The sequence below is a fragment of the Cryptomeria japonica genome, chromosome 2 (assembly GCF_030272615.1).
Source record: "Cryptomeria japonica chromosome 2, Sugi_1.0, whole genome shotgun sequence".
Classification (NCBI taxonomy): domain Eukaryota; kingdom Viridiplantae; phylum Streptophyta; class Pinopsida; order Cupressales; family Cupressaceae; genus Cryptomeria; species Cryptomeria japonica.
Genome location: NC_081406.1, coordinates 265,357,772 through 265,368,205, shown reverse-complemented (window position 1 = coordinate 265,368,205; position 10,434 = coordinate 265,357,772). Strand labels below are relative to the sequence as shown.

The 10,434-nt window shown below is 35.8% G+C and overlaps 1 protein-coding gene across 1 annotated transcript; it reads right to left on the bottom strand.

Moving 5' to 3' along the window:
- Positions 1-373: 373 nt before the first annotated feature.
- On the bottom strand, positions 374-9,955 carry LOC131056062 (multiple organellar RNA editing factor 2, chloroplastic). The gene is made up of 5 exons (XM_057990391.2): positions 9,310-9,955; positions 9,106-9,203; positions 1,077-1,142; positions 813-958; positions 374-717 (listed from the first exon to the last, which is right to left on the bottom strand). Exons 1-5 carry the CDS (start codon positions 9,711-9,713, stop codon positions 709-711), a joined length of 723 nt encoding a protein of 240 aa, XP_057846374.2. The 5' UTR covers positions 9,714-9,955; the 3' UTR covers positions 374-708.
- Positions 9,956-10,434: the final 479 nt, after the last annotated feature.

The following is a 10,434-nucleotide window of genomic DNA, read 5'->3' as shown; positions in this document are numbered from 1 at the left end:
AATAATACACAAGTCAAAATCATACAACAATCAACTCTTAAAAGCCAACACGGATAGCCATGCAACAGTCTAGATAACTATGACTAGGTATAAACTCTATTAGACTGGATTAGAATGGACATACAAAACATAATATCAAAAACAACATTTTATCACTCATCACAAAGCTAGTATACAAAAGAGCATCTAAAACTGGTGTCGAGTTGCAGGTTTTCTCATAGCTGATCCTCGAGATTGTTTTATTATGTTACGTACTGTCAGGGGAGAGCATTGCGTAAGGGAACTACCATCAATAAACTTGCAATCAAACAAAAAATGCCATATAACTTCCTTAAATAAAAAGAAGCTTAGCTGTTATTACGTATTTTCACACTAAAAAGCCAACAAGAAGAATATTCATATATTTACTTAGTCCACCAGAAACAATACCTTCAAAAAGTTGTATATTCAAGAGAGACAAAATGTTCATATATTTATATAGTCCACCAGTGACAATATCTTCAAAAAGTTGCATCTTCAAGAGTGGGTATGCAAGTGCCACATTTACTGCATATCAACGTATTGAGCAAACTAACAATAGGTTTTGCAAAGACCTAGAAAACAACTTGCCTAAAGCTCAAGCACGTCAAGTAGAGAACGGCATCATCATCGTGTGCTCAAATTTAGCCAACAGTACACTACTTCTAAACATCAAAAATACTGACAGCTTTAATCCTCCTGCATCAACAATAATAGTTGTAAGTAAAAGGTAATAGTTGTGACCTACCTCTTATGCTCTCCAAAACAATCTAAATGGCAATGGCATCTCTTACCATGACTCTCTCTTCATCGAGAACAAGATCCACCACTGATGATGCCCTATCCCTTCTGTTTCGATATGAAGGACCAGGATCACCGTTGATCAATTTCTCCCTTTCAGGAGGCCTCGGTACTACTTTTCCATCAATAAACCATTCCCCTAAATGAGAACAAAAAAGTTCATTAAAATCAGGCCATCGTAAACATAAACACACTCATAAAAATCCTGTCTTATTTCTTAAGCAAAAGAAATAACTAAAAACATGCATTCCACCAACCTCCATAATCCTTATTGACTTTATCAACATATGAATCTTGCCATACATACCAGACTCCAGGTGTATCTACATAAGACAGGCAACAAATAAATTTAACCTTGGTAAAAAAGATTATTATCCATCCATGGATATATGCAGTTTAATAATCAATAATACTCAATTAAAATATGTCAAAAGAGATCTGTAAATAATGTGCCTTTAAGAAGAAATTAACATGAAACAGTAAAGGTGTATAAACATTCATTAGTGCTACTTTTGTTTATGCAAATTTTTAAGACTCCCATCATTCTGTTTCCCTTGGTTTTAAATGGATATAGATTTTTCAGGAACTCCAAAACCATAAAAAGGCCTATAAACATATGACTGGAAAAAGTTTTATTCTTGTTAGACTAGACAAGATCCAAAAGTTACCAGATCAAATGAAAAACCATGGTCATTTTAAACTTCGGATATTTGTTTGATCAATAAGCGTGTTGTGCTTAGTAGTATAGCATGTCCTGACAGACTATAGCTGCTGTAGCACAGGCAGTAATGAGGTCACACTTCCCTTAACTTCTCCAAATAACAGGCTATAGTCAAAAAGCTCGTATATTTTGCTTAACCAGTTTAGTTATAGATCAATAAATAAATGAAAATGGTGGAACAAAAACTACAGAAATGGGAAATTTGGACGTGTAAATATCTTGCCTCAGTAAAATATGATACGAAGAAATAAAAAGGAGGTAAAAATTTAAGGGAGCAGAAAAGACTCCAGAAAGACCATTTCAGGATCCTCTAGTCTCAACGCTTATTTAGGCAGGCAGTCTAGAATAGATATGAAAATCTGAACCTCAAAGGGGTGAAGATCCTTTAAATATACAGCCAGAATACCAGAAAAAAATATGATAAACTATTATGCAAAACAAATTGCTAGAAAATCGTACCTGCGAATGATATGTTGTTGCACAATCTCAGCAATTGCCCTTCTCAGAGAAAGACAACTGCAAAGGAAATGTTTCGACAAGATGTGCCTGTTACTATTATTAAAGATAATAGCAAAATGTGTCCAGATTTTGGTAAAGGAGAAAAAGAAGAATTCTTCTTCAAAGAAAAAATAACAAGCAATATTCTTTCACAGTTGAAGCCTCCTTCAACTCAAATGGCAGTGCATACAGTACAGAGAAAGAAAGCTTCCCACTAAAATTACAACATATGTTAACCCCAATATGGACTCGTGATTAATTGTTCTTATTCCTCATTTGTTACATAGCATTTTGAGTTGTAATTACCAAGGTTGCACGGGTACAGGGTACTTGGAGATTTTCGAGACTGGTGCTGGTACTGGTATGGCTATTTTTTCAAAATAGGAGACATGGGTACTTGGAGACGCCAATTTCTTTTAAATATAATTTAATAATTTATAGAAATTCTGAAAATATAATGACATTGAACATTAGATATAATGACATTAAATATAATATAATAATTTAGTAATGGCTGTTGCAAAAACATCCAAAAAAGATTCTTCTCAATAACATTAAATATAATGACTTGAGAAATTGCATTTTTTTTTGTGTTGACTTGAGAAAGTCTAAAAAAGAACTAACTATGAAAAGGAAAGATCCTAAACTAACTAACTGAATGACCATTATAGAAACATTACATAATTACTTTAATAATCTTTCTTAATGGTCATTCTACCATACAGAAGACTTGACATAATTTACAGGTCATTTGACCATGAATGCATAAAAAGCTGACTTGACTCCTCTTTAGAACGCTTTGCGATATGAGCCTGCTGCTAAGACCCTCATTGGTTGGACTTCTAATCAGCCAGCCGCTTTCTGCAGAACCTTTGTATATGACCTAGTTTACCACAATAGTGACATGTGATATTCTTCTTGAAATTCTCCTCAGAGTTGCTTCGTCCTTTCTATTGAGTTGACTTGCCTTTGCCTTTGTTCTTGGCAATAAACATATGTTCCACACTGGCCGTGTCATTACTGCAACCAAATTGTTGTCTCCACCTGAATTGCTCCAAGAGCTTATTGCACAACTTATCAAACTTCAGGTCAACATTAGTAGATGTAATCTTAAGAATTTCGATGAAGTGCTCATAGGATTGCAGTAAGCTTTTCAGCATAATGACCACCATATCCTCTTCTTCCATCTTGCAACCAATGGCCTCTAGTTGATTGTGAATGTCTTTGGTCTTCATGAGATGATCCTGCAAAGATCCTGCAAAGACATCTTGTTGTCCATCATGATCGAGAACAATATGTTCTTACGGAAAAAAGCTCTGCCTTTATCTAACGTCTTGTGCAAATCCTTCGGGTGACTCCAGATCTCTGCCTGAAAAAGAACTAACTACGAAAAGGAAAGATCCTAAACTATTCTTTCCTAAACTAACTAACTAAATGACCATTATAGAAACATTACATAATTCTCTGAGAATTCAGGTTCTCCAGAATAAGAATCCTTGTGTCTTCAACTGCCTTGCTGTTTAGTCTCATTTATTTCAATAAATTTGTATGTTGGAGAATCTTGTATAGCGTAATCATTTCATTTGTCTTTCTCATTTGGTGTAGGTTTTGTTTATACCAATTTTTTTTTTAAATGCATGAATAAAGTTTTTTAAAATTAAATTTAGGAAGATTTACGTCAAATTTAAAAAAAAAAAAAACACATAATATCTAGCATGGTTGGAAATCAATGTTTTTCAGGCACATGTGGATACAGTATTCGATGTGTATCCGGACTGTATTGGATACGTATCCATTTCGGAAACGGGAACGGATACAGGGATACACGTGCCCAAAGAAGGACAAAGGAGTTTCCGGCTATTCTGCCCTACATCCTCTAAGAAGGTAAACTTTACCAGTAAAAAGAAGAAACCTGCGGAAGATTGTGACCAATGTGATAGGGGCGATCGTATTGATGAGACTTGTTGAAAGCCACATCCCAAAAAAGGTCATATTCAAAACGTAAGAAGAATAAGAAAAACTATGCCTGCAATTCAGGAAAAGGGGTATAGTAATTACCAAGGGTAAAAGGATTGATTGAATCTCTAAAGTTGATTCTAAATTGTCATTCACCACAGCAAAAAGGTTGGTTTTGATTTAATGGAACATAAGGAAAGCAAGCAATCAAATTTATTTAGCTATACAATTGATCAAGCAAAGAATGTTGAAATTGATGGATTTTTCAATTCTTGTGCACAGCTAGCCTCATGTTCAAGATTTAATTGGAAAACTTAGTCTAGAAACTTATCAACACCCCAAGCCTTATGCTTTGGGTCGGGATTAAAAAGGGTGCCGAATTGAATTGAGTAAGAAATGTAAAGTGAGTGTGAATGTTGTTCCTCTAGATATGCATTGGACAGGTGTCATGGCTTTATCAGAAAGTCATTTTGGTGAAGCTTTATGACTTGATTGTTCATGCTGCATTGGACAGGTGGCATAACTTGGTTGAAAAATGAGGTTGGGGCCCCCTCATTCTCACAAACATTAAGGTTTGAGAAATAGCTACTGACACATTGAAAAGATGGAGAGAGAACTGTCCATCATATTTGCTCTTGATTGTAAAAGTTTGCATACTTGGGGCATGCATTTTATTGTCTTTGCAAAGAAGGTTGGGTAGCATACTATTTTCATATTGAACAATGGCCCATTCTGAAGTGTTTGATCAATCTAGTTTTTATCAATCCATTCTCAGCTATAGAGCCAAAGTTTCATCTCTATGCACAAATGTAGGAAATGTCTTCCAGGGAGAGCCAGTTTGAGATCAGAAGTTGGCATTATTTTTAGCTGCGGACTGGTCCCATGGAGAATGTTATGAAGCAGGCGATTGGTTCAAACTACTAAGAAGCCACATCAGGAGTCAGGTAAATGTTTGTTTCATTTTGTAACAGAACTGCAGTGAAGGTGTTGGCAGAGTTTTAAGCTCCTCATGAGTTTGGAGGTGACCCAGTGCTTACCTTAGAAATTTCTGAATCCTAAACTTTAAACTCTTTGCCAGTTGCAGGCTCACAATTTCACAGATTGGTCTCTATGTATCTTTAGAGTGTTAAAATCCAGTTTCATGGCATTGGTTGGATCTATAATACCTTGCAGAAGTTCATGGTGGATGGTAAGGAGTGCTCCATACATAACTTTGATTTGGCTAATTTTCAAAGCTCATTTATGGCTTCTTCTCCTCATCTAGATAGGGAGAGAACAGAAAGAGCAATGCAGGCCGTGAAATACATTCTTCCTAGTGCTGGCTTGAACTGTGCTGACAGTGAGATTGGCAGATTGGGTACCACTCAAAGAGCTTTGGATTCACATGTCCAGTTTTGGATATGGTTGTTTACTATGAGACTCTGATTTTCAAGCAAAGTCCTTTACGTCAATTTTTCATGTTGGTTCTCAGCATTCCGATTCAGGGTTGCAATCATACAAGAAAAGTAGCTTTCTTTTCTGAAGTTCATACGAAGGAAGAGAAGTAACAGCACCACTATGTCTGAAATTTTTAATTTTGCATGTCTAAAAATAAATAAAATAAATTTGTTAAGTGATATCGTTCAATGAGATCAACTCTAAAGTACGCAGTTGAATCCCCATGCCGCCATAATAATCACATATTAAACTGTGAAAACACCACTTCAATTGAAAAAATTGCAATCATAAAGCAAATCAGAATTTTCAAAATTTATCCCCAAATGTATCTGACAACCATGTTTTCGCATTTATGGTACGGGCAACTTTTTTTTTGCCCCCGGGTCATATATATATTGTAATGTCCCCTACTTATACTCTGTCAATTATCAAGCAACGTCTATGTTACTACCTTAATTAAGCATAGTCAACAATACCTTGTGATATAACTTCTTAAAATCAATCATCCCCTAATTTACAACTGTTCCGTCCCTTTTCCCAGAAGAGGGCTTAGCTGTCTAGGGCGCTTGAAACCAACTCTCAAGTTAGCCCAGATTTCTGATCTCAGTCCATTCACCCTTGGGGAATGCAGCCCAGATTTCAGGAGGAGTCTTTCACCCTTGGGGAATTCTATCGGATGGATTTACTCCGCCCCTCCCTAGCAGCTCCCATCTCTCTAGGGGAGAATTTATTAACTGACATTTCATTCTTATAATCTTAGATACTTATAATTAGTTAATTGAAGTCATATTCTAGATACCTTAATTTATTTGTGTTTGATGAATTTATGTTACTATGAATATATTTAATTCTTTCTTCAGAATGGAATATTAATTTATTCTTGTTTGTACATTTATACAGATTACCATTATGCTTCTATCTTATTTATATATATATATATATATATATTTTAAACCTATATGTATTGAATTGAACAGCATAACAGCACAGAAGTAAATTACTGTGACTACACAGTCAGCAGTGAGGGGAGACTGTACTTACCATCCTGCGATCCCTTAGTTTTTCCTTTCAGTATACCCCGATAATTTGCCTTTGGCATTTGCTCTTTCAAGAGCGATCCAAATTGGACTAATAAAACAAAATACAAATTCCACGATGCTGGCTAGAAATGATTTGATTTGACTTTTTATACCTTGTGGATTGAATAGTCACCCCCTTCGGATTTCAAAGGATACCTTTCTTCAGCCTGCACCCTTTCATTATTATTATTTGTTAAGTCTAATCGATGCATTAGTTCTATGAAAGATTGACAACTCTTAATCGCATTTGATAATCGCATTCCTTCTTAATAACTATTAATTGCTGATTTAATCCAAGGGCCGATACTTGGTATTTTGTTAGACGTGTTGATTCCTTCATGTTCGCAATCATGGATGTGTCAAGGAGATCACTTCTCCCTCCATTTAATTGATCATCGAACTGTGTAGTGTTTCATCTCTACTTTGGTCAACAATCCTTTGATTCGGTCCTTATAAGTGGCTGCATATTAGTCTTGACAGATATTTGATTATTGCTTTATCATTAATCGATATTAATACCGATCTGCATGGAGGTTATCATGAAGCACTCTTGATGAAGACACTGATGATAAGCGACTGGCACCATCCGTGTAATTGCTGTGACAATATGTGTTCCCTCTATGTCGTCTCGGTGATGACATTGGGATGATAATTTGGAATGATTGTTATCAACATTATCATCTTGTGGATACACTTCTTCAGATCGGATGTAGACTATTGCCGAATTCTTTGAATTACCCCTTTTATCTTATATACTGAATCTGTTCAGCAGAGAGAACGAGGAATGGATATCTATATAGTTGCTGTTTGCCATAATGTTGAACTGCCCTCTCGGATCTATTGGATTGTGCACCTAGAGACATGATCTTCGTATGGATGAGATGGTTAATCAGCGAGGTCATCTTTATGACAATATAAGCTTGGATGAGATGATTGAATAAATTTATTCTTTTATGTGTTCTGTCAACTTACAACAAGGAGGTATTGAGTCGGCTATGAATTTTATCATCGATAGAGATAATACAAGGAGCTTTCTCTTAGTTATTTAGCATTTGGATGGGGATGTCATAATGAATCTCTGATAGAAGGATTCGTTGCAATATTAATTTATTTTTATTTGAATATTTAGACTATTAAATAAATTTTGAATAATTAATAATTGTTTTATTATGATATAAATATAGCGATCATGGAAGGGTCATGACATATATATAAAAAAAATTAAAATACAGAATTGCAAAACTAAATACGTTTGATAGTATGATACTTGATCATTGAGCAATGCTAAATGCCAAAATGAATATATATATATATATATATACACAAAAATTTAAAATACAGAATTGCAAAACTAAACATATTTGATAGTATGATACTTCATCATTGATCAATGCCAAATGCCAAAATGGTAGTTATAAAGATGAATATTAAATGTCAATTGATAGTTAAATATTTAATATTTATGTTTATCAATTGACATTTAATAGTGATAATTTTAGTTGTCTAAGTTCTTTATTCAGGTCTCCACTCCTAGACTCCTCATCGTAATCAAATTTCTTATATGACAAGAGATCCCACTGACTAATGGGGGTCTGGGAGTAGAAACCCTAATGGGTTTGAAGAGCAGCAATGATAAGCTGCACAATGTGTTAGATGTGAGAAAAGCCCAATGATAGAAGGGGACCCCCATTAGTCAGTGGGATCTCTTGTCATATAAAAAATTTGATTACGATGAGGGGCCTAGGAGTGGAGACCAGAATCAAGAAACCCTAATGGGTTTGAAGAGCAGCAATGATAAGCTGCACAATGTGTTAGATGTGAGAAAAGCCAAAGGATAGAAGGGGTGCAAGGAAACAAGCCCCAAGGGCCGGAAGTGATCTCGTTGCAAATATGAACATGTAACATCCCGAAGAGCAAAAAAAAAAAGAGAAAATGAGAAAAAAGAGAGTTGATAAAGCAAAATGATCTTTGTATTGGATGAAATGATGCTTTTAGGGACACTTATGAAAAGAAAAGAAAAGAAAAACCTCTGTTTCTGTTTTTTGGGGGGGGGCACTAAGAGCCTTTGTGTACGCCCGGGTACATACCTGGGCATACCCAGATGCCCGGTGCGTATACCCAGGCATACCCCTGGGCAAACCCATACCCGGACGTATCCAGTTTGGGTGCGGGAACCCTCAAGGGCGTACCCAGTAACATAGATTACAAGTTTTTTGAGATGCTTATTTATTTTTAAAAAGGCTACCATCCCCTCAAGTGAGGAGCTTTCAAGGTTTCTCATAATGGTTGTTCTAATTTGTAAATTTGCACCCAGTTCCAATGGGAAAAGCCAAATGATTACCCAGCTCAAAAACATTAGGCGACAACAGATCTTAACTGAACGGTGTTTCTGGTTTGCTTGGAATCCAGTGCAGCGTAGTCTCTAAAACAGTTCAAAAATGCAACGAGACCACTGGCTTAATGAATATAATGGCAGTCCATGTTCAATGTTTCTTGCATGTTTATCTCATTCTGCATACACATCTTACATTAACAGATTGAACACAACAAAGGAAAGAAGAAAATATTCCAAAGATGGAATACGACAAACTATACCTCTAAGCTTTTTCGCTACATCCTCCGAAACTTCACATGCAAATCCATAAAATCGATCCACAGATATACTATACATAGCCTTTATGGCTGCCTCTTCACTGTAGCCATTATGATTCAATAAGCATATAACTGGTAAATTTAAACTGTAGATAGCAGATGCAGATACTTAAAAAGAGATCAAAGGTGACAATGCATGGTACGTACCTTCCCAACACAGTAGCAAGACATTTAATATAACGCTTTATCTGTCCATCCTTAGGAGCTTGGCGAAACTCCTTAGGAGGCTCCATTACGACGAGCCAATGGTCATTGTCGCGCCCCGGGAACAACACACTTAAATCCGCAGGAGGCCTTTTTCTCCTGCCCGGTTCATTTTCCTTAGCATGAGATTCCTTTGGGTCGGGAATTGGGAATGTGATTCGAGACCGAATCGAGCAACAATTATAAGCTGGGGGAGCATGCATCACCTGATTGCCAATGGCTCTCAGTGGATTATTAATGCTGTTTGAAGATGAGAGCGCCTGCTCCCCTATGGCTTGTCTGGCTGCAGTCCTCAAAGAAGATAAATTACAGAGCCTCTGAAAGGGTCGAGCCCGCAGTGTTGCCATTGATCACAGTAAAGGGTGAACTGAAATTTGTGTTTTCACAGGGCAGCACGAATTGTAGGGTTTTGTGGGAGCAATCTGAGGGGGTTTTAGGGTTCTAATTAACCTTTCTCTTTCTAGATGCTTCGAATGTATTTCGAAGAGATAAATAGACTATCGTAAATAAATCGATCTGTTAGGTCTTATTACTTTCTAATAGATTGAATCAGGTCGGCACGAACTTGAGGTTATAAGAGCTTTGTCCTGTCCTAATTTCTGGGTCTTTGGGTTAATCTGTTTATTTTTAAATTAATAGAAAGTATTTTATTGGTTTTAGGTCAGGCTGTTTTAACAACAGTGTAAACTTGTTGACGGCAACCAATGAAAATTAAGAAAAAAAAAATTCAAATAAATATGAAAAGAGATCATCATTTTACGGAGTATCAAGTTTATTTCTTATGATACGGAAACTAAAAAGATATTCACATTCTTTCAATACATAAACTGTTTTCACGCGGAAACTAAAAAGATAGTCACATTCTTTCAATACATAAAACTGTTTTCACGCGGAAACTAAAAAGATAGTCACATTTATTCAATACATAAAACTGTTTTCACGCGGAAACTAAAAAGATACTCACATTTTTTCAAATTAATATGGAAAGAGATCATCATTTTACGGAGTAACAAGTCTATTTCTTATGATACGGAAACTAAAAAGATATTCACATTCTTTCAATACATA